The sequence below is a fragment of the Arvicola amphibius genome, chromosome 6 (genome assembly GCF_903992535.2).
Source record: "Arvicola amphibius chromosome 6, mArvAmp1.2, whole genome shotgun sequence".
Taxonomy (NCBI): Eukaryota; Metazoa; Chordata; class Mammalia; order Rodentia; family Cricetidae; genus Arvicola; species Arvicola amphibius.
In genome coordinates this window covers 23,784,869-23,810,411 of record NC_052052.2, presented here as the reverse complement: position 1 = coordinate 23,810,411, position 25,543 = coordinate 23,784,869, and the positions used below count along the sequence as shown (strand labels likewise).

The 25,543-nt window shown below is 48.2% G+C and overlaps 1 protein-coding gene across 1 annotated transcript in view; it reads left to right on the top strand.

Annotated features, from left to right (window-relative positions):
• The window catches only part of Csmd2 (CUB and Sushi multiple domains 2), a 551,269-nt gene that overhangs the window by 521,608 nt on the left and 4,118 nt on the right, over window positions 1–25,543 (top strand). The window contains exons 56-67 of the mRNA XM_038333470.1: window positions 1,715–1,888; window positions 7,043–7,225; window positions 10,328–10,504; window positions 11,773–11,952; window positions 12,335–12,508; window positions 16,305–16,478; window positions 16,783–16,856; window positions 18,821–18,932; window positions 19,409–19,588; window positions 21,661–21,723; window positions 23,522–23,683; window positions 24,689–24,801. Of these exons, the coding sequence (XP_038189398.1) occupies window positions 1,715–1,888; window positions 7,043–7,225; window positions 10,328–10,504; window positions 11,773–11,952; window positions 12,335–12,508; window positions 16,305–16,478; window positions 16,783–16,856; window positions 18,821–18,932; window positions 19,409–19,588; window positions 21,661–21,723; window positions 23,522–23,683; window positions 24,689–24,801 (1,766 nt within the window). The remainder of the gene's footprint in view (window positions 1–1,714; window positions 1,889–7,042; window positions 7,226–10,327; window positions 10,505–11,772; window positions 11,953–12,334; window positions 12,509–16,304; window positions 16,479–16,782; window positions 16,857–18,820; window positions 18,933–19,408; window positions 19,589–21,660; window positions 21,724–23,521; window positions 23,684–24,688; window positions 24,802–25,543) is intronic.

Below are 25,543 nucleotides of genomic sequence, written 5' to 3'. Positions count from 1 at the left end.
ACTTGCTTCTCCCCAGGTCTCCTGGCGGCTCCACCCTTCTTCATCCCAGAGCTCTCTCCCTGTCTGTAAGTCCTGCCTAACTTCTCCCTGCCTACCTATTGTCCGTTTAGCTCTTTGTTAAACCAATGAGAGCAACACGTCCTCATAGCATACAAAAAGATTATTCCATAACACCTGCCTCATGGCAATACACAATCAAAACCATGATCATATCCTCTGAAACAGCTTCATGGCAGCCTCATCCCGATTGTCCCTCCACAGAGCCACCAGTGTGATCCTGACATAGCATGAACTGAGTCATGTCCCTATGGTGTTTCCTATTATGCTTAGAATAAAATCAGAACATTACACCATGACCTGTTTCCAGTGCCACCCCCATGACCTGGTCCATCCTTCCCTGGTTCATCTGCACACGGCTATGGTTTGGATACAAAAAGTCCTGCACGAGTTCATGGGTTTGCATACCAAGTCTCCAGCTAGTGGTGCTGTTAGGGAATGTTCTGAAAGCTTTAAGAGTAGAACCTCCCTCCGAGAAGCAGGCCACTGGGGATAAGCCTTGGTGATTTATAGTCCAGTTCCACTTCCTGTCCACTCTCTACTCCCTGACTTCAGACCCAGTGTGGCTGACTGCCACCATGTCTTCCCCACCATGATGGACTATAGCCCCTCAAACTGAACCAAAGTAAGTCCTAGTCCCTCGAGTTGCTTCTGCCAGATACTTGGTCATAGAAACAAGAAAAGCAGCTAAGATACACACCACATTTATCCTGGCATCAGCCCTGAATAGGTCTTGTTCCTTCCTTGATGTCCTTTCCCCAGATGGCACAGTCCTGACCTGTCCTCACAGAGACCATTCTTGACCACCCTGTTTTAAAGCAGCCCCCTGGGCTTGCCCCAAACACCCCTGCCCTTTCTGGGCTTCGCCTCTTATCATAACACCGCTATTCATTTACTCCTTTTTTAGACTCTCTTCCCCATTATAAGATCTAAGAGTGCATGAACTTTATTCCCCATATACACAGACCGGAGCCTGTCACATAATAGGCAATAAGCAAGGTACACTGACCAAGAAAGGTGCTGACCTGTAAGGGGGAAACTAAGCCCAGTTCTGACACCCTAACCTGTGCGTCTCAGTTCTGGGGTCTTAATATTATCCCTGGCCTTCACAGCTATGTGTTGATGTTTCAGGCAAAGGAATTTGCAGAGTGAAGGAGGTTTGCTAGGAATAATTGATGAGGCAACTTTGAGATCAGAGAAAGGAACCAATGAAAACAGCCCAGGAAGGATGGCCTCTTGTGTGTTCTGTATAAACCATCTTTCTCCTTGGGCATATCTTGGGTCTGCCCTATGGCAGGGAGGAAACAGGGAGAGGTAAGCAGGATGAACAAAAAAAAAAAGAACTGCATACCTACTATGTGCTGCATAGATATTACCAATGTTACTGCATACCTACTATGTGCTGCATAGGTATTACCAACGTTACTGCATACCTACTATGTGCTGCATAGGTATTATTGCCCTTTGCTTCCAACTTAGAAACAGTATGAAGTGGGTGGGTTTTGTCTGCCAATGCCTGATGCATGAGCCAGAAGGAAGTTCACGCCCACCAATACCAAGGTTTCCTCCCCTTCCTGGCTTCCCACAGCAAGCCTGTGTGGAGTGATGGTAGTCCGTCCCCAACAGAGCCACTGAGATGTTAACTCTCTTCCCACAGTGGTATCCTGTGGCCATCCTGGCTCTCCACCTCACGCCCAGATGTCCGGAGACAGCTACATAGTGGGGGCCGTCGTGCGGTACAGCTGCACAGGCAAGCGAACTCTGGTGGGCAATGCCACCCGCATGTGTGGACTGGATGGACACTGGACAGGCTCCCTCCCCCACTGCTCAGGTATGGAGTGGGGTGTGCAGGGCACCGGAGGGCACTGGCTGGTGGGAGCATAGTCCGTGAACATGAGAACATTACAACTTGGGAGCCTGGAGCCCATCCTTCACAAGACAGCACCACTAGAAGGGACTCCAAGTGCAATCTGCCCTTTGTCAGTTCTGACTGAATTCAAACAGCCAAAGGCCAAGGGCACGTCTCAATGAGGTCCACCTGGAGCGTTAGTCCTCTCTAGAAATCTAAGTCTGTGTACTCCTGGGGATGACAGTCCAGGTCCAGGCCCACCCCAGTGATCTTCTTGCCCGTTTCAGGATCCCTGGGATCAACCTGCCTTATTCCCTCTCATCAGTACCTAATTCAACTTGTCCCATGTTCTGACTGCCTCCCCGGATAGTCTCCACACTGAGTCACCAGTCCCTAGGCAATCCCTCTACTAAATTCTAACTCACTAGTCTCCGTGAGAACCCTAGCACATAATTGAAGTAGCAGATGCAGGGAGCCACTAAAGATCCCATGTCCACATTCCCTAAACCAGAAATCTATCCATAAAGTCTTGCAACAGAGCAAAACATCTGGAAGTGAGTTGTACCACCACCAGCAGAAACCATGGGGCTAAAAAGCAACAGCCCAGCCACAGCTGAATCTGCTTTGGGGTAAACATACCTGGCACTACCAAAGAATGCCAACAGGGGGCAGGTGCTCTGGAGCCTGAGATTCCCTGGGGAGCCTGCCTTCCGGTTACCAATTCTTAGCCCTTCCCCCTTCTAGTTCCTTCCCAGAGGTAAAGATCCCAGCCTCCTTGTCACAAAGGACCACATCTCCTCATTAGACACACAGCCCTTGTAGTTCAAGATTTCCAGAAAAGCCTGTTTACCAGTGTTTAGGACTCTGATCGAATACTGAGCCAGAAATATATTAAGTCTCTCCAAAAAGAAAAAGGTCCCCAAACCACTGTGCCAAAGAGTAGCTGGTTTCCTGGATCAACCCCAGACACATTACTATGACCACTAGGATTTCGGCCTTGTTAATCTCATGGACCACTTGACAAATGAAGTCATAAGACTCCTTATGAACCATAAAGATGCCTTTAGCCTGGGCGGAGGGAGACCCACTATCAAGGTCCCTGACTGCCTCCTTTGGGACTTCCGGTGGATATGACTGAGATGTAGACTAGAAAGGGCGGAGTCTTGTATGCAGAGGTCCTGGGCATCCAGAGCAAGTTCCAGGAAGAAGGGGCATTCAAAGGAGGCTAGAGGTATAGCCATGCATTGGTCCATCTCTTCTGTGATAATATTTGCACATAGTGCTTCGTTCTAGGCACTGTTTCTGGGACAAAGAGTGTTCTTAAAGTCTCTTTGATCTGCTTTGTTCTCCATGCACAGGAAAGTGCTAAGTAGAGGAGAAAGAAACAAAACAGAGGCTTCAAGAACTTCCTGCCCAATAGCACAGTCATTCTCTTGGGCACAATGTGGAAGTGAAAGTCTCTTCTAACCCAGAGAATCATTTTCTTCTCTAACATTGAGCTAGCAGAAGCTAGAAAGCGTGACAGAGGCCATTCTTGTCCAGAAAGCTGAGCCAAAGCCTTCCTGGCTAAATCACTCATGTGTCTTTTGCAGAGGCCTCTCCTGTGTGTCTTTAAGAAAGAACACATTTGCCAGGCAGTGGTGGCACATGCCTAAAGGCACATCCCAGCATTAGGAGGAGAGGCAGGCAGATCTCTGTGAGTTCAAGGCCAGCCTGGTCTACAGAGTGAGTTCCAGGACAGTCAAAGCTACACAAAGAAACCCTGTCTCAAAAAAATTAGAGAGAGAGGGAGAGGGAGAGGGAGAGGGAGGGAGGGAGAGAGAGAGAGAGGGAGAGAGAGAGAGAGAGAGAGAGAGCGAGAGAGAGAGAGAGAGAGAGAGAGAGGAGAGAGAGAGAAATGACATGTTCAAGAACTCCAACTCCCAAGCCTCATCCTATGCAATCAGAATCTAGATAAGGAATAACAAGCCCTCCTCAGGCCTTTAGTCAGCAGCCCCTGACCACAAAGGACACAAAAGACATGCAGACACAGACAGTTCAAGACCCATTTTAGGTCTCACCATGTTTGCTGAAGTATTTTTTCAGTACAGCATCACCCTCTGTGTATGTGCCACCCGAGTGCAGTGTTCTATCCCAGGTTCCCATATAGCTCAGGGAGTGCAGTGGGGGACATCCTGTTAGAACAAGCCTGGAGCTGGAGAACTCAGCTCTCATGCCTGCTTACAGTAGTGCTGGCTCCAGCTGAGGTATGTAGCATGAATTCTAATTGGTGTTAATAATAAAAACCCAGAGTCAGATATACGGGTTAATGCTGCAGGTCAGAGAAGCAGAGCAGCCAACCACTAGAGAGTTCTTACCCCTACCAATGCTCAGACCAAAGGGGTTATCCTGTCCTCAGGCTGCTTCAGACTGACTGCACTGAGCTCCTGTCTCCTCCCACATTATATTCCCCTCTCTGCCCAGCCATACCACTCCTGTCTCCACCTCGCTAGTGCTGGGATTAAAGGTGTGGGATCCCAAGTGCTGGGATCACCTTTGTATGAGCTCTGTTTCTCTTTTAGACTGGATCAATCACACGTAGCCCAGGGTGGCCTTGAACTAACAGAGATTCATCTGCCTCTGTCTCCCAGGTGCTGGGATTAAAGGTGTGTGCTACCACTGCCTGCCCTCTATGGCTAGCTAGTGTGGCTAGCTTTGCTCTCTGATACTCAGGCAAGATTTATTTGTTAGAGCACAAACAAAATATCACCAGAGAGGTAGATTAGCCAGTGTGGAAACTAAACCATTTGCCTTAAGGGGAACCTTCCAGAACGCCAGCACCAGCTGTTACCTATGCTTCATCCTGGAAAATTCCAAAAGGCAATAAAATCTAACCAAATGTAACAGGTTCTCTATTTTTTAAATGCTTAGTTTGTAGTTTGAAGGAGCCCCATTCTTTGAGGCAGAATGAGAAACACAGGGCTACTTCATATTCTCACCGTCTGAGACAATGAGAAATTCTCAGGCTGGAGGTGAAAGAGCCAAGGATAAATGATAAGAGTTCTGACTGACGCAGTTTTGACTCCAGCAAACCCACTGAAGTTTCAAATGCTGTTCAATGCTTATACATGTGTGTCCGTGAGGGAACAGATGCCACTGAAGCTGAAGTCTATCTCCTCACAAGCCACTTATTCTGACATCTTCCTCCTCCGCGGTAGCTCCACAGTGTGTCTCTGTAACACGGAGCCCGGTTCCCTCCCGGGAGGGAACTAGGTCCTAAGGCTCTGTCTCCTGTTGTCTGCCCTCCTTGGCTCCTCGGGTCCTTCAACATCCTCTTGAGAGGGTCTGTAGGATGTCAAAAGGCAGGCAAACGTGAGAGTGTAGCATACCAGAGGGGGCAGGACAGAAATGGGACGGCAGAGTGTAAAGCAGTCAAGTTTGTGCTAGGCGATCTTCACCTAAAGGACCAGGATTAGTCACCCCAAATAGTTACCATTTCCTCATGGCAAGAACATAGACAGCATTGAATCAAAATATCATTTGTACCCAGTTCTTGTTATATCATTTATTAATCATTACTAATCAAGTAAAAGTAAAACGAAACTTTGAAAGTAACAGAAGGTGGCTCGGTGGGTACCTGACAAGCTGAGTTTGATCCCTGGAACTCACGGAGGAGGGAGAGGACTGGTGCCTTCAAATGGTCCTCTGATCTCCACATAACATGCTGTCATTTGCACATCGTGATCCAGCTCTGAAGAAAGTCAGGAAAGGAACTCAAACAGGGCAGGATCGTGGAGGCGGGAGCTAATGCAGAGGCCATGGAGGGGTGCTGCTTACTGACTTGCTCCTCTTGGTTTGCTCAGCCTGCTTTCTTATAGAACCCAGGACCACCAGCCCAGGGATGGTACCACCCATAATGGGCGGGGCACTCCCAGATGAATCACTAACTAAGAAAATGTTCTATAGGCTTGCCTACAGTCCAGTTTTATGGAGGCATTTTCTCAGCTGGGGTCCCCTCCTCTCAGATGACTCTAACCTGTGTCAGGTTGGCACAAAATTAGCCAGCTCACATGCTCTGGCCAATTGTGTTCATATGCACACACACACACACACACACACACACACACACATACACACACACAAGACAGGTAGGAAAAAAAATTTTTTGTTGTTAAAGATTTATTTATCTATTATGTATACTGTATTCTCAGTGCTCTGCCTGCAAGCCAGAAGAGGGCACCAGCTCTCAATACAGATGGTTGTGAGCCACCATGTGGTTGCTGGGAATTGAACTCGGGACCTTTGGAAGAACAGGTGGTGCTCTTAACCACTGAGCTATCTCTCCAGCTCCCGTAGGAAAAAAAAAAATTGAAGTAATAGAAGACAAATAAAGGCCAGAAGAATCCAGTTCAGGCTGAGCTGTTAGAGGCTAAAACTGTGGTAAAGAGTTTGGGGTTTTATCTTGTCAGCACTAAAAATCCCCCAGAGATGTTCTTACGGGAAAGAGACGGAGTGAGATGGTTCTCCAAGGTCAGTGATTGAGGCCGGAGCTTCAGCTGGGGGAGATTAAGAGGAAGGGGCTGTTTGGGAGGCTTTTGCAGACACTCAGGCAAATGAATGGCGGGCGTCTAAGCTAAGACCAAGAATGATGCTGAGACTGGAGAGGGCACCCCTGGTCAGCAGGTGCGGGAGGAGATGAGGTGAGAGGGAGGAGCGGAAGATGTGGCAACCTGGACCGTTGGAGCTCTAGCCCGGCATAAGCTTCCCTTCCTTGTGGCTCCTGAGGACTTACCAAGGATTTGGATCTGTGTGCTCTGACTATTAGTGAGGTAGAACATCTATTCTGACTTCTTCCTCCTCCGTGGGGCTCTGTAGTGTTTCTCCATAGCACGGAACCTGGTTCCCTCAGGCTCTGTCTCCTGTTGTCTGCCTTCCTTCACCTTATCTCCTGAGCACTTAAGTTATAATTAGTGCAGACACTGTGGGCTGGGTACAGTCCTTTGTCACCTCCATCATCCATGGGGTTCTTCGCTTCCTCTTTAACAACACAGCATCTCTTTCTCTCGCCCAGACCTTAGCTCCACTTACATCCATAACACACACACACACACACACACTAAAAAATCCCTCGATGTCATCTGGATTCTCCTTCCACAGGAACCAGCACAGGTGTCTGCGGTGACCCAGGAATCCCAGCCCATGGCATCCGTCTAGGGGACAGCTTTGCCCCAGGCAGTCTGATGCGCTTCAGTTGTGAAGCTGGCCACGTGCTCCGAGGATCTTCAGAGCGAACCTGCCAAGCCAATGGCTCGTGGAGCGGGTCACAGCCTGAGTGTGAAGGTAATGTATGGCCCTTCTGTTCCTCCCCTCTGCCCTGCCCCAGCACTCCCGCTCCTGGTCACTCCCCTAAATGCCCACCCTTGGACAGTGGACATCCACAGACAGCTCATGTCCATTTTTATTAGCAATCCAAAGAGAATATGCTCTCCCCTCACATCAAAAAGAAAAAGCCAACAAAGACTAAATGAGCCCGTAGATGATTAATTTTCCCTGTAGTTTAATTCGGCAATCATGTGCTAAATTTTATAGCCTGTGTTGGAGGCACATTGGTGAGCAGAGGAGACCCATTGTGTGATCTAAATGCCTTCACAGAGCAAGAAGGCTGCTTGTTCTTCCCAGCTGCCTGCCTAGCTTAGCCCCGAAATAATCACACAGATACTGTATTAATTAAATCACTGCTTGGCCCATTAGCTCTAGCTTCTTATTGGCTAACTCTTACATCTTAATTTAACCCATCTCCATTAATCTGTGCATCACTATATGGTCGTAGCCTACCAGCAAAGTTTCAGCATGTCTATCTCCGGCGGCGGCTTCATGGCGTCTCTCTGACTCTGTCTTCTTCCTCCCCGCATTCCGTTTAGATTTCCCCACCTAGCTCTGTTCCCCTATAGCTCTGCTATAGGCCCAAAGCAGTTCCTTTATTCATTAACCAATAAAAGCAACACATAGACAGAAAGACCTCCCACACCACCTTCATCCTCCCAAATTCATGTAGGGTGAGCTTTGATCGCCAAGATAGTGGGTCCTCTGGGAAGGGCCAGGTCATGAGGTAAGCCCTCATGTCAAGCTCTCGTGAAAGGGACCAGAGAGCACCCTGCCCTTCCTGCTGTGTGAGGACATGGTGAGATGACACTGGCCACAAACCAGCAGGAAGATTCTTGACAGACGTGGAATCCATGGGCCTCTTCTTCCTGAGTCTCTCAGCCTCTGAAGTAGAAAATGACTGAATCGCCAGTGTTTAAAAGCTGCCTGGCTTGCGGTGTTATACTACATATTTAGTGTATGGATTTCTCACAAACAGACTTGAGGCCCGGCGGGGCGGGGAGGGGGTAATGTAGCACCATGAGTAAGAGCACTTGCACTGTAAACATGAGGACATGCGATCAAATCTCCAGCACCCATGTAAAAAACCAGGCATGGATCTGAGTGCCTGTAACCACCGCGTTGAGGATGTGTTGCTTTTATTGGTAATGAATAAAGAAACTGCTTTGAGCCTAAAGTAGAGAAGAATAGAGCTAGGCAGGGAAAACTAAACTGAATGCTGGGAGAAAGAAGGTGGAGCCAGGGAGATGCCATGTAGCCGCTGCCAGGGACAGGCGAGCCGGAATCTTGCCAGTAAACCACAGCCATATGACAATACACAGATTAATAGAAATGGGTTAAATTAAGATGTAAGAGCAAGCCAATAAGAAGCTAGAGCTAATAGGACAAGCAGTGATTTAATTAATACAGTTTCTATGTGGTTATTTCGAGTCTCGGCAGCCAGGAATGAACAAGTGGGCTCCTACAACAGCTATGTACAAATAATTCCAGTATTTCAGGGGACAGAAAGGAGGATTGCTATGTCTTGCTGGCCACCACCCTGGATCTAGGTTCAGTGAGAGACCTAGTCTCAAAGGTATAAGGCAGAGATAATGGTAGAGTGGGATACCCAATATCATCCTCAACCTCTGCAGAGACACGTTTCTGTGTACATACACATGTGTACATATACCATACACATACACACACTCTCTCTTCTTAAAGACTTTTTATTTTAAAAGAAGTTAAGTCAAACTCCTAATCCCAAAGTTGGACTGGCAGTATCACTATGCTCTCTTGACATATTTTCTATTCAAAAAGTTATCTACACAACCCAGGCATCTAGAATCAATGACTGCCTGGTCATGATGCAGATCCTTAGTGCCCACACTGTGGTTCCAAATCTATTCTCCATTCAAAGGATCCGAATTCTTTGGAGAAATGGTTGCAGAGCTTGGTCTTGGAATATACAAGATAAACCTGGAATATCCCACCTCTCCAGCAAGGACCCTTTTGGGGTCATATAAAAGAAACCCATGGGCCATAGTGAAGAAGCTCCCCTCAGCCAAAGGTGGGGGCTACTTTAATGCCAACAGCAATAACAACAGCAGTGGATGCTAAATATATCTAAATCCAGGAATTCAAATGCTCCTAAATAAACTCACCTTTGAAGAATGCTAAGAAACAAAACTTGTTATTCTTATGCCTAATTTTAAAAACTGAGGGGAAAAACAGCCAAGCATTGTGCCAACCTTTCTTCGCTAACTGTATGACAAGCTAAGCCAGTATCTGCTGCTGAAGGCTAGGGCTGTGGTATTGGAGTACAGAGTTCTCACCTCTTCCTTTCTCTCCTGCTCTCAACTTCCTTTTCCATGGATAACAGAGACCTAAGAAACAGAACCAGAGGGAGGAAAGATGGCATGGAGTTGGGGCAGTGGGGAGTTGGGAAAGATCTGGGAGAAGATATTTCATACGCTGTATGAAAATAACTCTATTTTCTATTGAAAAATAAAAGATCAATCAGATCAAGAGTCCCATTAGCCAGCACTCTGGAGAAATGTCTATGTAAATATTATCACTGATGGCAGGAACATGGTGTTAGAACTAGAGCAGGGGAGGTGGCTCAGTCAGTGAAAGGTCTGCTGTGTGAGCTGAAGACCTGAGTTCTGATCCTCAGCACCCGTGGAGAAGTGGGCATGATGGCTTGTGCTTATAGCCTCGGTGCTGGCGGAAGGAGCCTTGCGGCAGAGACAGGACTCCATGGAGCCCATCGACCAAGCAACCAGCCAATCTCATGAACTCAGATTCAGTGAGAGACCCTGTCTCTCAAAAAAGTAAGGTAGGGAGTGGCCACTCTGATCTCCACACATGTGTTCACACATGCACACAGCAATGCATACACACACATACAAATAAAATCATTCTGAAGTAAAAATCTATTACAGGTCTGTCCTTTTCTATAAGTGACACAGTCCGACCCAAAAGCAGCTTGAGATGTGTCCCCATCATCAGGGTCCTATGTGGGTCTTCAACTCAAGCAGTTTTGGTTCTGGGGAATAATGCATTCTTTTGCTCTCCCAGTAATCTCATGTGGGAACCCCGGAACCCCAAGCAATGCCCGAGTGGTGTTCAGTGACGGTCTAGTGTTCTCCAGTTCCATTGTCTACGAGTGTCGTGAAGGCTACTATGCCACAGGCCTGCTCAGCCGACACTGCTCTGTCAATGGCACCTGGACAGGCAGTGATCCGGAGTGCACAGGTGAGAACCAGGCTTCCTGGGCTCTGGAACAAATGGTAGCTCAGACCATCTAGCCCCTCCCTCCAGAATGAAGCTGTCAGTGGGAGTCTGGGGAAATGATTGGAGTGGGAACATAGGCCAGATTGTAAGCTTACAATCAGATAGCTTCTGTGCATTGACCATGTTCTGTGCAGCAACCATGGAGCTAAGCGCTTCGTTTCCCATGTACGTGGTACCAGAGTCTCACCAAAACCCTATGAGGTAGCAGTGGGTACCTACTCTCTGAGGAGTGAGTATTAGTAAGAAGAATTAATAATATATTTAATATTTGATAATAAGACTTAATAACGTATTAAATATAAATATATAAATATATTATGCCATATAATTTTATATGTACTAATATAGTATATCAATAAATTTTTATAGATATTAAGCTAAGGTTCAGAGAGGTTGATACAATATATCAGCCATTATTCAGGCTCTAGCCAATCCTTTGGGCTTTCCCTTTCCTTTCTGGACGAAGGCTCAGAGCTGCAGTACTCCCTCTACTCTGAAGCAGCCACCACCCACCGTCTTTACATCTTTCCCTTCCTCCGACCCATCTCCACCTCAGCCCAGCTCCTGAGCATTGTGTCTGCATAGCTCCATTTCCTTGACCCTCTCAAGATACCCCAGACCCTTTTCCTTAGAAGGCCAAGTACTGGGGGACCCAGATGGAGGGAGGAGATAGACTGAGTGACCCTGACATTCCTCCTTTCAAAGTCAGCCCCGAGAGTTCAGACTCCATTGGAAACTCCATGTTAAATTCACAGATCACCAGGCATACCCTGTCTCAATACCCAAACAGAGACTTGGTTATTGCACAGGTCCTGAGACACTGCTTCTAGACCATTCCAGCCTGAAAAAAGTCTCCCAGGAAGACTGTCGTGGAATATGTTATATCCTTGGGCATATTGTCTTTTTGATTCATTAATAAACACACCTGAGGTTCTTCAGTCTAGAAATTCTCCTTGCCTAGGACTCGATCTGCTTTAGGAAAAAAGTCATGTGGTCCTTCCTTTCAGAGGAGTGGGCTTGAATAAGAAGGGTGACCACAGCGCAGTTGGATGACATGCATAGTACAGGACTGGGCAGGGGACCTGAGGATCGGCTGATGTAGGGAAATTTGGCTGTGCCCAGTGGTACCCAGGACTTGGGTGGGTGCAGGAGTGATGGAGATGGAGGAAGATGCTGAAGACTCAAGGTCTGGGCTAGGACTGAGCAGTGCTGTGTCTCTCTTACTCTAGTCATAAACTGTGGTGACCCTGGGATCCCAGCCAATGGCATCCGGCTGGGCAACGACTTCAGGTACAACAGAACTGTGACATTCCAGTGTATCCCTGGCCACATGATGGAATCACACAGGGTATCCGTGCTGAGCTGCACCAAGGACCGGACGTGGAATGGTACCAAGCCAGTTTGCAAAGGTACATCTGGAGGCTGAGGATGTGGATGGGGGCCAAAGGAGATGGTAGACATTAGCTTTGAGCATCCAGAAGGGAGGGGTGACATCATAGCAAAGGTGTGCAAGGTGAAGGCTGGTCCTGCGCAGTGATGGTTAGGAAGTTAGAAGGTACTGAGGAAAGGTCTGAGCCTCAAGCATCCTCATCCTATGTGATGGGAGAACAGAAGTGTTCTATGCAGGATGGATCGGTGTAAAGTAAAAGAGCAGAGTGGCCACAGATCCTTTCCAGTTCTGCTCGGCCCAGACGCTAGCTGGTGCAGGGTAGCTGCTGGTGTTGGTGACAGGAATTGGGCTGGTTTCCTCAAGACAGCCCCAGGACTCAGCCCTCTCTGTTCTCCCCACAGCTATCATGTGCAAACCTCCTCAGCTCATCCCTAACGGGAAAGTGGTGGGATCCGACTTCATGTGGGGCTCTAGTGTGAGTTATGCCTGCCTGGAGGGCTACCAGCTCTCCCTGCCTGCCGTGCTCACCTGCGAGGGAAATGGATCCTGGACCGGAGAGCTGCCGCAGTGCTTCCGTGAGTGACTCGCAGGGGCCTTAGGCGTGTCCTCCGTGATGGCACTCATTTCCCTTACACTCACATATGTGTGTATGCAGAGCTCTGCTGTGGAAAACAGAGTCGTTACTCCCCTCCCCCAAAGCAGAGATCTTTCTCAAGACACCATTAAAGCAGGAGGGAGATTAAAGGAAAAAAATGAGACTATTTTAATGGAGGTCTGAATTTAGTCACAATAGAAATAAATGAAGTCAGGGCTAATAGCAATGTCCTATAACTTGAAGAGTTGTTCACCAGGTAGGAGAAGCACCCCAGGGTGTGAGGTCCCCCCATGCTGGAGACATGTCTCTCTTCATGGAAAAGATGTCCAGGGGACTGCAGCTTTCTGTCGAGAGACTACCCATCATCCACCTGGCCCGGCTGTGTTCTGATGAGCTCCAGTCTATTCCAGGACTCAGGCTTCCTGGGTTCCATAGAAATGGGCTGTGGGATTCTAGATGCACCCCATGAGTGGGCTCTTTATGCTGTACACGACAGTAGGGTTTACCAGTTTCCCTCCTACTGTTAGCCCTCAAAAATAATCTACAGACCCTGGCCACTGTTAGGTACCTGTGTGTTGGAAGAAGGGCCACTTGTTTTTCCCGGCCACCTGGCTAGCTCAGACCTGAAATAATCACACAGAAACTGTATTAATTAAATCACTGCTTGGCTCATTAGCTCTAACTTTTTATTGGCTAACTCTTACATCTTAATTTAACCCATCACCATTAATCTGTGCATCACCACGAGGTCATGGCCTACCAGCAAAGTTTCAACACATCTATCTCCAGCAGTGGCTCCATGGCATCTCCCTGACTCCACCTTCTTTCTCCCAGCATACAGCCTCGCTCCCCCCTACCGCCGCCTAGTTTTGTTCTTCCCTGCCATAGGCTCAAAGCAGTTCTTTATTCATTAACCAATAAAAGCAACACATAGACAGAAGGACCTCCCACACCACCTGTTGAATTCTGTAGACAGAGGCCTCTTGTTCATTTCCTGGCCACCCATACCCAAAATAATCACACAGAAACTATATTAATTAAAACACTTGGCCTATTAGCTTATGCATATTTCTAGATGGCTCTTACATCTTAAATTAACCCATCTCCATTAATCTGTACATTACCATGAGGTCGTGGCCTACTGACAAGGTTACACAGGGCTCCCATGGATGTCTTTCTCCTTTCTCCTTTGGCAGCTACATGGCTTCTCCCTGACTCTGCCTACTCTCTCTATATATATATTGTTTTCAGCCTGGCTGTATTCTGTTAAGCCATTGGCTGAAAGCAGCTTCTTTATTAACCAATGGCAATAAAACATATTCATAGCATACAGAAGGGAATCCCACATCAGAATTCTGCTTTACTTTGGGAGTTGCCACAGTGTTTAGGATCAATAGCTCAGGAACAAAAAACAACAACAACAGGAACATTGTTTATGATTAACACCTATGACATTCTCGGGACACTAGGGCACAGCCTCAGGGTTATCTGGACTCAACTTTGCTTTCCCTCATGAAACAAAGATCTCTATTGCCTTTAAATAATCATTATGAAGGGTGAGGGGTGCAGCTCAGTAGCAAAATGCATGCATAATAAGTATGGCATTCTGGGTTCCATCCCTGGCACACACACACAAAAAAAAAAACAGCAACAAATTATGTTCATTGTAAATAAACAACGAAAATTGTACAGTAGCTGGGGAGGTAACTCACTCAGCAAAAGAATTGCCTTGCAAGCATGGGGACCTGAATTTGATCCCCAGAACCCACATTTTTAACAAAAAGCGAGTGTGGTGACATGCACTTGTAATCCCAGTACTGGAGAGGCAGAGACAGGCAGATGCCCTGGGCTTGCGGTCAGCTAACTTAGCACACTCAGCAAGGCCCAGGCCAGTGAGAGACTGGGTCTCAAAAAGCAAGGTGGACTGCACCTGAAGAATGACAGCTGAGGTTGTCCTCTGGCTCCCACATGGCACACACACACACACACACACACACACACACAATTGTACTCTATTAAAAAAAATGAAGAAAAAAATAAAACTTTCCAAACATAACCATAGTTATAATGATATATGTTCAAGTTCGTCGAAATGGTATTGGATCTTGACACATTATTTCATGACCTGTGTTTGTTGACAGGCCACCAAGAGCTTTCCAAGCATCTATGTCTGTCAATACATACTGACCTGTGTACCATCGTTTTAATGGTTTTTAAAACATCTTTAAAGACTTATTTTTAACTGTATGTGTGTGTGTGCATGCTACATGCATGTGTGTGTTCATGTGTGCACGCGTGCATGTGTATATGTGCGTGTGTGTAAGCTAGTGTTGCCAGTGGTTGGAAATCACCTGACCTGTTTACTGGGAACAAAACTCAGGTCCTTGCAGGACCAACATGTGCTCTTAATCACCAAACCATTTCTCCAGCCCCCATTTTTGATGACTTTAAAGTGTTCCTTGTTGTGCCTTCTCCGATTTGTTTAACCTTCTCATATTGGTGAGGAATTAGCGTCAATCAAGTTATAAGCAACTAAGTTATAAAAATCCTAGTTCTAGAAAAAAAAGTTCTAGAAGTGAGTGTGCTGGGCCAAAGAGTAGGCACTCTGTACTTCCTGACATGTATTACCAAAATGCCTTCCAGACAGAGCATCCAACCTTACATTCACCACCAATAATTGTAAGCATGTTTTCTTTCCTTTCTCTCCCCACCCCTTTTTAAAAACAATTTATTTATTTATTGTGCCAGCATGTGTGCCTGCAGGCCAGAAGAGGGCACCAGATCTCATCACAGATGGTTATGAGCCACCATGTGGTTGCTGGGAATTGAACTGGGGACCTCTAGAAGAGCAGCCAGTGCTCTTAACCTCTGAGCCATCTCTCCAGCCCCATTCCCCTCCCCCACCCCTTATAGGTTTCTTGGTTGTTCCTTACAGTTTTCTTAGTTGTTCACAATTATCCATGATAATCATATAATATCAACATAACCATAAATCAATCAACAAGGCAGCATTGAAGAATAACATGCAGATATATATATATATATATATATATATATATATATATATATATATATATATTTATTTGCTTCGTGGTCCTAAAAATGTGGGGAGGTTACAAACCATTTATCTGATGGGACCACAAGTTCCTAAGAAGCAGAGAAATCTTCGATCCTTTTCCGCAAACTTGGCCATGTGTGAGTGCAGCAGGAAAGGTGGCCAGCTAGAGCCAGCCATCATTCAACCGTCTGAAGCACAGGTCCTGTCTGCCACATCAGATTCAGCCTTCAGTAGAGCACAGCTTCACTTTTGCTAAGAGCTGAGAAATGGAGATGGGATTACAGGGGGAAATGACTTAGCAATTGAAATCATGTGGGTGTTGACTTTGCAGCTGGGCACGGTTCGTACCAGAGGGCACGTGTGTGAAGATGAGGAGAATGTTCTAGATGGTTTGTTTGATTTGTGGGGCTGGGGCTCAGTCGTACATCCTCACCCAGGCTAGGCACACACCCAACCACTACAAACTCCATCCACCTCAATGTTCGAACTTCCTGTAACACTACTCGGTTAATGGGAGCAGGTTAGTAAGCTCCCTTAGTGTAGCGAAGAGAGGAAGCATGTGACCATGGACAAGCAGAGACCCCAAGCTCTTACCCAGGCATGCCCCCATTTCCAGGGATCAAGTGAACCAGAGGAAAGAGTCACCCCCCATCCACGCAAGGGAAAGAGCAGGTTCTATAAAGCATCCTGGGCCCACTTGTGTCTCTTGCCTTTCCAGCCGTGTTCTGCGGTGATCCTGGGGTCCCACCTCGAGGGAAGAGAGAAGATCGGGGTTTCTCCTATAGGTCGTCTGTGTCCTACTCCTGCCATCCCCCTCTGGTGCTGGTGGGCTCCCCACGGAGGTTCTGCCAGTCGGACGGGACGTGGAGTGGCACACAGCCCAGCTGTATCGGTAAGAGGGGCTGGAAGTAGTGGCCTGGCTGGTGGGCAGAGGGAGGCTGAGTGATGGCTCCACTTTCCGTCCTCGTTGTCTTACTTGTAGTGCAGGAGTCCTTCTCTGAGCAGGGAGCAGAGTGAAGACAGAAAGGGCTACTGTACTGGGCAATACAATGGCAGCTCAGGCCTCTAAGACAAGTGGAAAGCTCAGAAGGTGGGGTCAAGAGGAGGCTGTGGTCTTTTCCGTTGGCATCCACAATGAGGCGGGCTGTGAAAGTGTCAGTGACCATGTGGTCTGCTTCTTTGTTTTGGTCATTCAGATCCTACACTGACCACGTGTGCAGATCCCGGCATGCCGCAGTTCGGGATACAGAACAGCTCCCAGGGCTACCAGGTATGAGCTGGAATCGGCCTTCCTGTCACCTGTCCCTCCCTGTCACCCTTAGCACCAGTGGCCCTGGGAGCAGCGCAGGGAGAGCAGACCTCAGAAAGGGAGGAAGGATGTGCTCCATGGAGCATCCTTCAGAAATGGAAGGTGCTGGTGTCCGCCAGCCAGGCTGATACAGAAGGCGGCTGATACAGTAGGTGGAGCCTTGAACAGTTCCCAGGAACCCGAGAGTTGGGGCAGGATGTTTGTGAAAATACCAAAATAAACAAGACATGCATACTCCAGCCACAAACAGGACTCATTTGGGCAGTGGGTGCCAGCAAGAGCTAGGCATGAGGCATCTTCCAGAGGGGCTCCCCATCTGCACATAAGTCCTGCACATCTGTCTCAGAGTGAGTCATAGGCAGCCTGGCTGACACTGAGCAGAGCAGAGAAGCAGGGAGATGAGGGTATGCTCAGGTCAGGACAGTTAGCTGGAGCCCAAGACGGGTGCTGAGCTAATCTGGAGTGATAGACCAATCTGGTCAACTGGTGTAGTTTACTCTCTCTGTCTGTCCTGTTCTCACCCAGAAAGTATGAGCTGTCCCAGGTTCTAGGCATTCGGGGGGATGGACTGGTTGGGGCTCTGGTCCCATGGGCCTCCCTGACCACAGCAACCATGCAAACCCGAGCACTTCCAAGAGCACCAAGTGCCACACGGTGTCATGTGGAAGGATGCGAACGGGCCGAGTTGCTGCTTTGGAAAGGGGAGTCAGGGAAGAGCCCTCCGAAAGGTGACGTTTGAACTGTGGGCTTCATGACAAGAAAGCCAGCCCTATTCAAGACAGGGCCACGTTTCTGATTGAGTAAATAACCCTGACACAGGAACACTGAGGCCAATGCATGCCCTCTGGATTCCATCCTGTTGTCAAAGGCAATGACTCAGATCCACTGTTTCAAAGTGACACTGGGGCTGCTGAGTCAAGCACAGAAAATACAGAGGTTCAGAAAAGAAGCATGAATCACATAGCCAAGGAAACCCCTGCTCTCACAACTGGGTTGAAGGAGGGGACAGCATCGTTGGAGAGTGGAGACTGTAGAGCCTTCAGGGGGCTCTGTGTTCGCCTGTGCTTCTCTAGAGCTAAGAGGACCCACGACAGGATTGGAGAGGAGAGGAATCAGACGTAGCTTGCCAGTTCGGGTTTGGCCAAGTAGGCAGATAAAGGTGCCCAGTGTGTTGTACCAAAGGAGGAAACCTAAGAGGACAGGTTGGGTGTGAAGGAAACCCATGAAATGAAGAGCCCGCCTTGAGTCTGAATCTGAGCTTGTCGGAACAGTGGAGCCGGGAGATGCCGCAGTCTGAGGTGCATTGTGGGAAACTGACCTGTCCATTAAGCCAAATGGGCAGAAGATGCCAGTGGAGCCAGACAGTCAGTGACTCTTGGAGGACAGAGAGGACATGGCCAATCAGAGGGAGAAGCAGAGAGAGGGCAGCACTTCTCTCTGACAGACTTTTCCAAAGCACAGTCTCCAGGGGCCACGCCCATTACGAGGACAGGTCTCCCGTTCTTAGAATGCGGAGTATCGCTGAAGAAACGGACACAGAAGTGATCGTTTAATTTTGCACAGTTCTTCACATTTCATAAAATGCTTTCAAGTTCACCATCATACTTAAATGTCCCAGAGTCCCAGTGTCATCCTGGCACTGCAGCCACCCCAGCTTTGTGCCCGGGGAGAGTGGGGCTTAGTCTTCCATTCAAGGGGGAAATGGGTGTCCCGATTCTGCACCCCTTAACAGCACTGATCTGGCCGCACGGCATGCTTGCAACTGCCCCAAAGGACCACTCAGACTCAGCCAGAGAAGCTTCATGGTGTCGGCAGAGGCAACAGCCTGAGCTGGCGTTCTCTCCTGAGAAGCAAGTGATTGGTTGCTCGTGAAACACTGCTTGCTAGCTGGCAGATGACAGGGCGCCCTTCTGTCCTTGCCGCAGGTCGGAAGCACGGTGCTCTTCCGTTGTCAGAAAGGTTACCTGCTTCAGGGCTCCACCAGCAGGACCTGCCTTCCCAACCTGACCTGGAGCGGAACCCCACCTGACTGTGTCCGTGAGTGCCACCCTCACCCGACCCCACACTTCACCCACTAGCCCAGACTGGTGCGGTGGGGTGTTCTCCCATTAAGAATAGTGTTGTTCTCTCTATAGTACCTGCGTCTTGGGGCCTCACGGATGTTTCTACACAAAAGCCGTGCTGGAATGCGAAAGCCATCGCTATGCCTTAGCAAAGCATAGGCAATACAGAGCCAGCAAGAACTAAGAACTATGGAGGCAGGGTCATGGAAACATTGCAGATACTGGGTTCATTTTCTCAGTGTTGCAGACTGAGCATTCCTGCAGCTGGCTAAGTCATCATGCTAGGACATTCCTAGAGACTTGGAGTGTGAATTTGCAAAGAGATGAAGGAGGGGGAGCCAGGCATGAGAGGGCAGAAATGGAAAGGAACAGGCTTTTACATAGGAAAAGGGGATGGAGGACTCAAGTCCCGGATTCCTTGGGCCTAACATTGTCTTTGCTCTCACCCAGCCCACCACTGCAAGCAGCCAGAGACGCCCACACATGCCAACGTTGGGGCACTGGACCTACCATCCATGGGTTACACACTCATCTACTCCTGCCAGGAGGGCTTCTCCCTCAGGGGTGGCTCCGAACACCGTACCTGCAAAGCCGATGGCAGCTGGACAGGCAAGCCGCCCGTCTGCCTGGGTGAGCGAGGCCTCTCTGGGGCGGAAGCTGGGGAGGAAGGGCTGGCGGGTACTGTAATAGCCAGGAGGAGGACAAGCCAGGGCTTCGAGTGAAGTGTTGCCGAGACAGGAGACCACTGCAGAACAGCTCACACAAGCCCGTGTCGAACCCACCGCCTGCCTTCACTTCAGCAAACACACGCCAACCCTTTCACTTATGCAAGTACAACACCACACTGCCCTGCCTGGCTCCTTCCGCCAGGCTGAAAGAATGCATGCCTTTATCGGTTCCTCCAGTCTCATTGGCACTCTGCCACGCCTGACCTGGTCTGGGGTGCTGAGGGGTGAAAGATGCCATTCTGTCCTAGTGGAATTCACAGTAAGGCACAGTATCATGTTACAGGTGTGATCGGTGTCCCCGGGGCACCTGCCAGAGTCTCCAGGCCCATGAGGATGGAAGTGGGAAGAGAGGCAGTTTAGGAAGAAAGAGAAAACACTGTCAGGATTGGGGGTGGGCTAGAGAACTGAGCGGAAAGCCAGAGCACTGGCCACCAGCTCCATGTCCTTCCGAGGTGACTCACCCAGTACCCACCTCTCCTATGTTTGTTCAAGGAAAGAAGGCTTTCTGTGAGCATGCCGTGTGAAGCCCAGGCAGGGAGGGGCTTCTAGTCTTTCTCTGGCAGCTTCTTCTGTACATTAGCCTTGATGTAGTTTCCTGCAGCCTCTGTTCTCCTAACACAGCTGATATTTTAAAATGTTGTCATGTTAAATGTCACCGTGTATTATATCACCGCCATACATGGAAAACAGAAATAACAAAAGCTTGCTTAGGATTCTGATTACCATGTATTGAGCAGTGGAATGGCCCCTTCAGGAGCCAGGAGATGCTCTGAATGCTGGGATGGATGGGGAAGGCTGCTAAAGGGGAGGGCAGGAGCCAGGGAAGACTTCCTGGAGGAGGCCACATGTGGTATATGGTATGGTGTGTGTTTGTGGTGGGGGTATATGGTATGCATGTATGTGATACCTGGTGTGCGTGTGTGTGGTATTTGGTATATGTGTGTGATACTTGGTGTGTGTGTGTGTGTGAGAGAGAGAGAGAGAGAGAAGAGAGAGAGAGAGAGAGAGAGAGAGAGAGAGAGAGAGAGAGAGAGAGAGAGAGAGATGGTATGGAGGTATATGGTTGCATGTGACATATATTGTGTGTTATATGTTTGTGTGGTATATGATGTGTGTGTTATATGGTATGAGGAGTGTGAGAGAGGGGTGTGCTGTGGGGATATACAGTGTGGTCTATGTATGTGTTTTCTTGTGATATGTGATATGAGGTATGTGTGTGTGTGGTACATGATATGTGTTATGTGTGGTGTGAGGCATGTGTGTATATGATATACTGTATGTATATATGTGATATATGTTGTAGACTGAGTCTAGGGTATATGTGTAGTGAGTGTATGGTGTGGGGTGTGTGTGTAGTATGTGGTATGAGGTGTGTATGGTATGTAGTATGGTATATGTATGGCATAATATATGTATATGTATGTGTATAGTATGTGGTGTGGCATATTGTGGCATGTGCGTGTGTGTGTGGTACGTGGTGTGGTGTGTGTGTTCATGCTAGATGGACAGATGTGTTGACTGCATGTCTTGGACACTGAACACTGCTGCAGTGAACACAGGCTTAGGGCTCATCTCCAGCACACTGGATTCAGTTCCTTTGCGTGTACTCCCAGTAGTGAGGTCGCTGGATCATATAATTCTATTTTTAGTTGTTCTTAACTATTTCGAGATTACACCAGAGTCTGTTGTTATTTAATACAGTGACAGCCACATAACCATGTGCATCTTAGTGCCTCGCCTGATACGCCAGCATCTGTGAATAATTGTTTGAGTCCCTCATTTTTCTGTGTACTGTGCTATTCTGAGACAGTCTGTAGCATCACCAGACCCATCACTGTCCTGGAAGAAGAGGAGTCCAAAGCAAGACCCCAGCGAGCATGTTCCCCCAACCTCAGAAAGGCAGCCGTCATTGTTTTCCCACAGAATGTGGTCCAGAGGCTGACTCCATTTCCTCCCATTCCCTTTCCCCAGCAGAGGTCCGGCCCAGCGGAAGACCCATCAACACTGCTCGTGAGCCACCGCTCACCCAAGCCTCAGGTAGGCAGAGTCCAGATCTCTGGCTCATGAAACTGATGCTGTCTCTGTTGTGCCATTAGCCAGCTTCAGGCACATAGGTCCCCATGCTGTGTGAAGGATTAGAAACCCTCTGTAGACACCACGACAGTTCCCTGCCAACTCCTAAGCCAGGATGACTTCAGGGAGAGTGGGCCTTACAGGGAAGGCTTCAGCGGAAGAGGAAGCCAAGGTCCCTAGAAGAGTGTCCAGATCCCCGGGCTCTGGAACTACTGGGTACCACAGCCCTCCTTGGCACAGCACCCATCAGTGTGTGGTCACTAACCCAGAGACCCAGGAAATGCTCAGGGAGCTTCCGGAAACTGGGACCTCTTTAAGACAGGTACTGTGTCTTTAAGAGCTTTACGTCCAGATGCTAGCCCATGTGGGTAAAGGCTTTTTGTGGGTGCCAGCTTGGTTTCTCTATGCTCAATGAGCTGTGTAGATGTTATCTTCAGCAATCACACCTTGCCATCAGTTTGTGGAGAACAGCCTATTGTCTTGGCAACAGCCTGGATTATTTGGCTATTCCAATGGGACCCCTTTGGCCAAGAACTCCCAGTACTGAAATCTTCATTTGGAGACATGATGGCCAGTTGGGACTCTGTCTTCCCCACTATTGGGAAGTTTCATTTAGATCACCTTCATATATGTGTGTATTTTGGGAAGCTTCTATTGTGTTAGATTTCTATACTACTCCTGAAACGGCCCTTAATTTTAGCTATCTCTTCCCATATTTCCTCCCTCATCCCTCTCTTCCCACTTGGTCCTCATATTCCAGCCTCCCATCCATCCATAACTATCTATACTATTTTTTCTCCTGGAGAGGTCTGTCTGTCCCCCAAATTCTAGTTTCTTACTCTATATGTAACCTCTATGGTTCTATGGATGATTATCATTGACTTAACAGCTAATATCCACATATAAACAAATGCATTTATATTTCATTCTTAACTGACAGATAGGTACATGTTTATGAGGCACAATATGAAGCAATGCTGTGGGTCTGTATATACACATTGTGATATAATTGCATGAAGCTAATTAACATACATCACCTCAGAACATTTAAAATATACTCTTTAAGCACATTTAAAATATATAGAATATTTTTTTTTTGGTTTTTCAAGACAGGGTTTCCTTGTAGTTTCTAGAGTCTGTCCTGGATCTAGCTCTTGTAGACCAGGCTGGCCTCAAACTCAGAGATCCGCCTGCCTCTGCCTCCCGAGTGCTGGGATTAAAGGCGTGTGCCACCACCGCCCGGCTAGAATATTATTATTAACAATAGCCATGACACTAGGCAATAGATCACCAAAGTCCCTCCTGCCCAGCTAAAAATGTGTACCTTTTGGCCATGCATCAACACCCCCAATCCCACTTCTCCCCACTCTCTACTTCTAAAGTTTGACATCTTAGCTTGGTCTGTAAGTGATACCTCTATTGAGGTATCACTGCCACTGGCTCATTTCATGTAGCATCATGCCTTCCAAGTTCAACCATGTCATCACAAAGGAAAAGATTTCCCTTTTGTGGAGACAAGTGATATTTTATTGTTTAGTCCATTTTCTTTATTCATTCATCCACAGATACTGCAGTTGTCATAGTTTGGCTTCTGCGGGTAGTTGAAATGAACGGTCACACGATCACCAGAGCACCCTACCATCACCCCCATTTCCGACACTCAAGACAAAGCTTCTCGTATGAGCTAGGATCAGTTACCAGGTGATCCTGGCTGTTCCAGCAACATTCAAAGTCCAACTCACATGTTCGCCAATCCTTCCAGTTCCAGGGGATGTTTTTGCCAAGAATTCCTTGTGGAAAGGAGCCTATGAGTACCAGGGGAAGAAACAGCCAGCCATGCTTAGAGTAACCGGCTTCCAGATAGCCAACAGCAAGGTCAACGCCACCATGATCGACCACAGTGGGGTGGAACTGCACTTGGCAGGTAAGGAAGCAACTATGTCTGGGGAAGCAGGACAGGGGCAGGGGTGGCCAGTGCACACCCCAGGCAGGATCAATCCTATGTCACTACTTCATAGGGTCAGGTGGGGCTCGGCCTGGCCTGACGGTCAGGGAAGAGTGCATATCTATATTCCTCGCACATGAATTAATGACAACCATGCCCTCCACACACACACAATCCATGTGACCACGCCCTCCACACACACACAATCCATGTGACCACGCCCTCCACATACACAGTCCATGTGTGACCATGCCCCACACACACAGTTCATGTGTGACCACGCCCTCCACACACACACAGTCCATGTTTGACCATGCCCTCTACATGCACAGTCCATTGTGACCACGCCTTCCACACACACAGTCCATGTGTGACCACGCCCTACACACACACACACACAGTCCTAGTGACTCATTTGCTCTAACATACAGACACACACTCCCACAAGTGGGTCTGCTATCCTGTACCCAGGGACTTGTGCACATACCTATGCATCCATGATCAAATTAAAATACACAAAGTCATATTCCTTTTTTAAACTTTTTAAATTGTAGTGAGGTAGTTAGTTGTGTATGTACGTGTGCACATGCCACATGTGTGTAGGCATCAGAGGGCAGCTTTCAGGACTAGATCCTCTCCTCCCACCACATGGATCTTCAGGATGGAACTCAGGTCATGAGGCTTGGCAGCAGCTGTCTTTTCCCTACTGGACCATCTCACTAATCCCACAAAATCATACATTTGCTCACACATACAAAAATAGAATCACTGTCTCCACCTAGTTACCAAGATGCATCTTCACATTCTTGCACACATCCATGTTCAACCACATACAAACATATGTATGGGTCTAATGCACCAAAGGTGTGCAGGGGGGCATTTCCCCAGTGTCCACACGGAAGTTTCGCTCATACCTTTGGCACCCACAGAGGTGGATTTTGAGATCTCTCAGAGTGTCAAGTATCACCTGCTTTCTTTCTCCAGGAAACTATAGGAAGGAAGATTTCCGTCTCCTGCTTCAGGTCTACCATGTCACGGGGCCCGTGGAGAACTTTGTGGATAAGTTCAAAGATGACCACTGGGCATTAGATGGCCATGTAAGTGCGGCAAATTGGTCTTCACCAGGCCTTGCACCCTACCCCCATTCCCAGATTGTTGGCAGAGAAAGGATGACAGGGTGTGAGAACTGCTGGGCTCCCATGGAAACCTGAGGAGTCTTGAGAGTAGGACTAGAAGCCAGAGAGTCCTGGTCAGCAAATGGAGCGGGCAAAGGGAGGATAAAAGAGGCTTGAAGACTCAGAGTCGAGGATTGCCATGTCTGAGAGGGATGCATGAGCTCCTCTATGGAAGAGGAAGCAAGAAATAGGGGCCAGGGTGTGAGAGTGCAGGTCACAGTGCAATGGGTAGGGGCTGGAAGAAGATGGACCCCCCCAATGACTCCTTGAGATGTGTACTTAAATTTCAGATGTGGGCTGGGGATTATTTAGCACAACTTGAGAGTTCAGGACCCAGGAGAGGCAGGAATCTCTTCCGTGCCTTTGTGGGAACTACACACATTGTAGAAAATTCATGAGGTAGAAACCAGTCCCTAAGTGACGGTCTCGGGCTGTACTTTCTGAGTTCACAGTGGGAGGAGGGTTGAGCATGGGATTCACCTATCCCAGCCCCCACCTCACTGTCTTGGATTTCTAGAGGGAAGAGAGATAATAGGGAAAGAACAGTCTGGAATAGGCTGGAGCAATGTCACTGAGGATAGGCCTAGCTGGTAGAGCACTGGCTGAGAGCCTGCTTCGTAAACCCACTGGAAGAACCAAGTGGCTTCTCCAGGGCCCGACACCG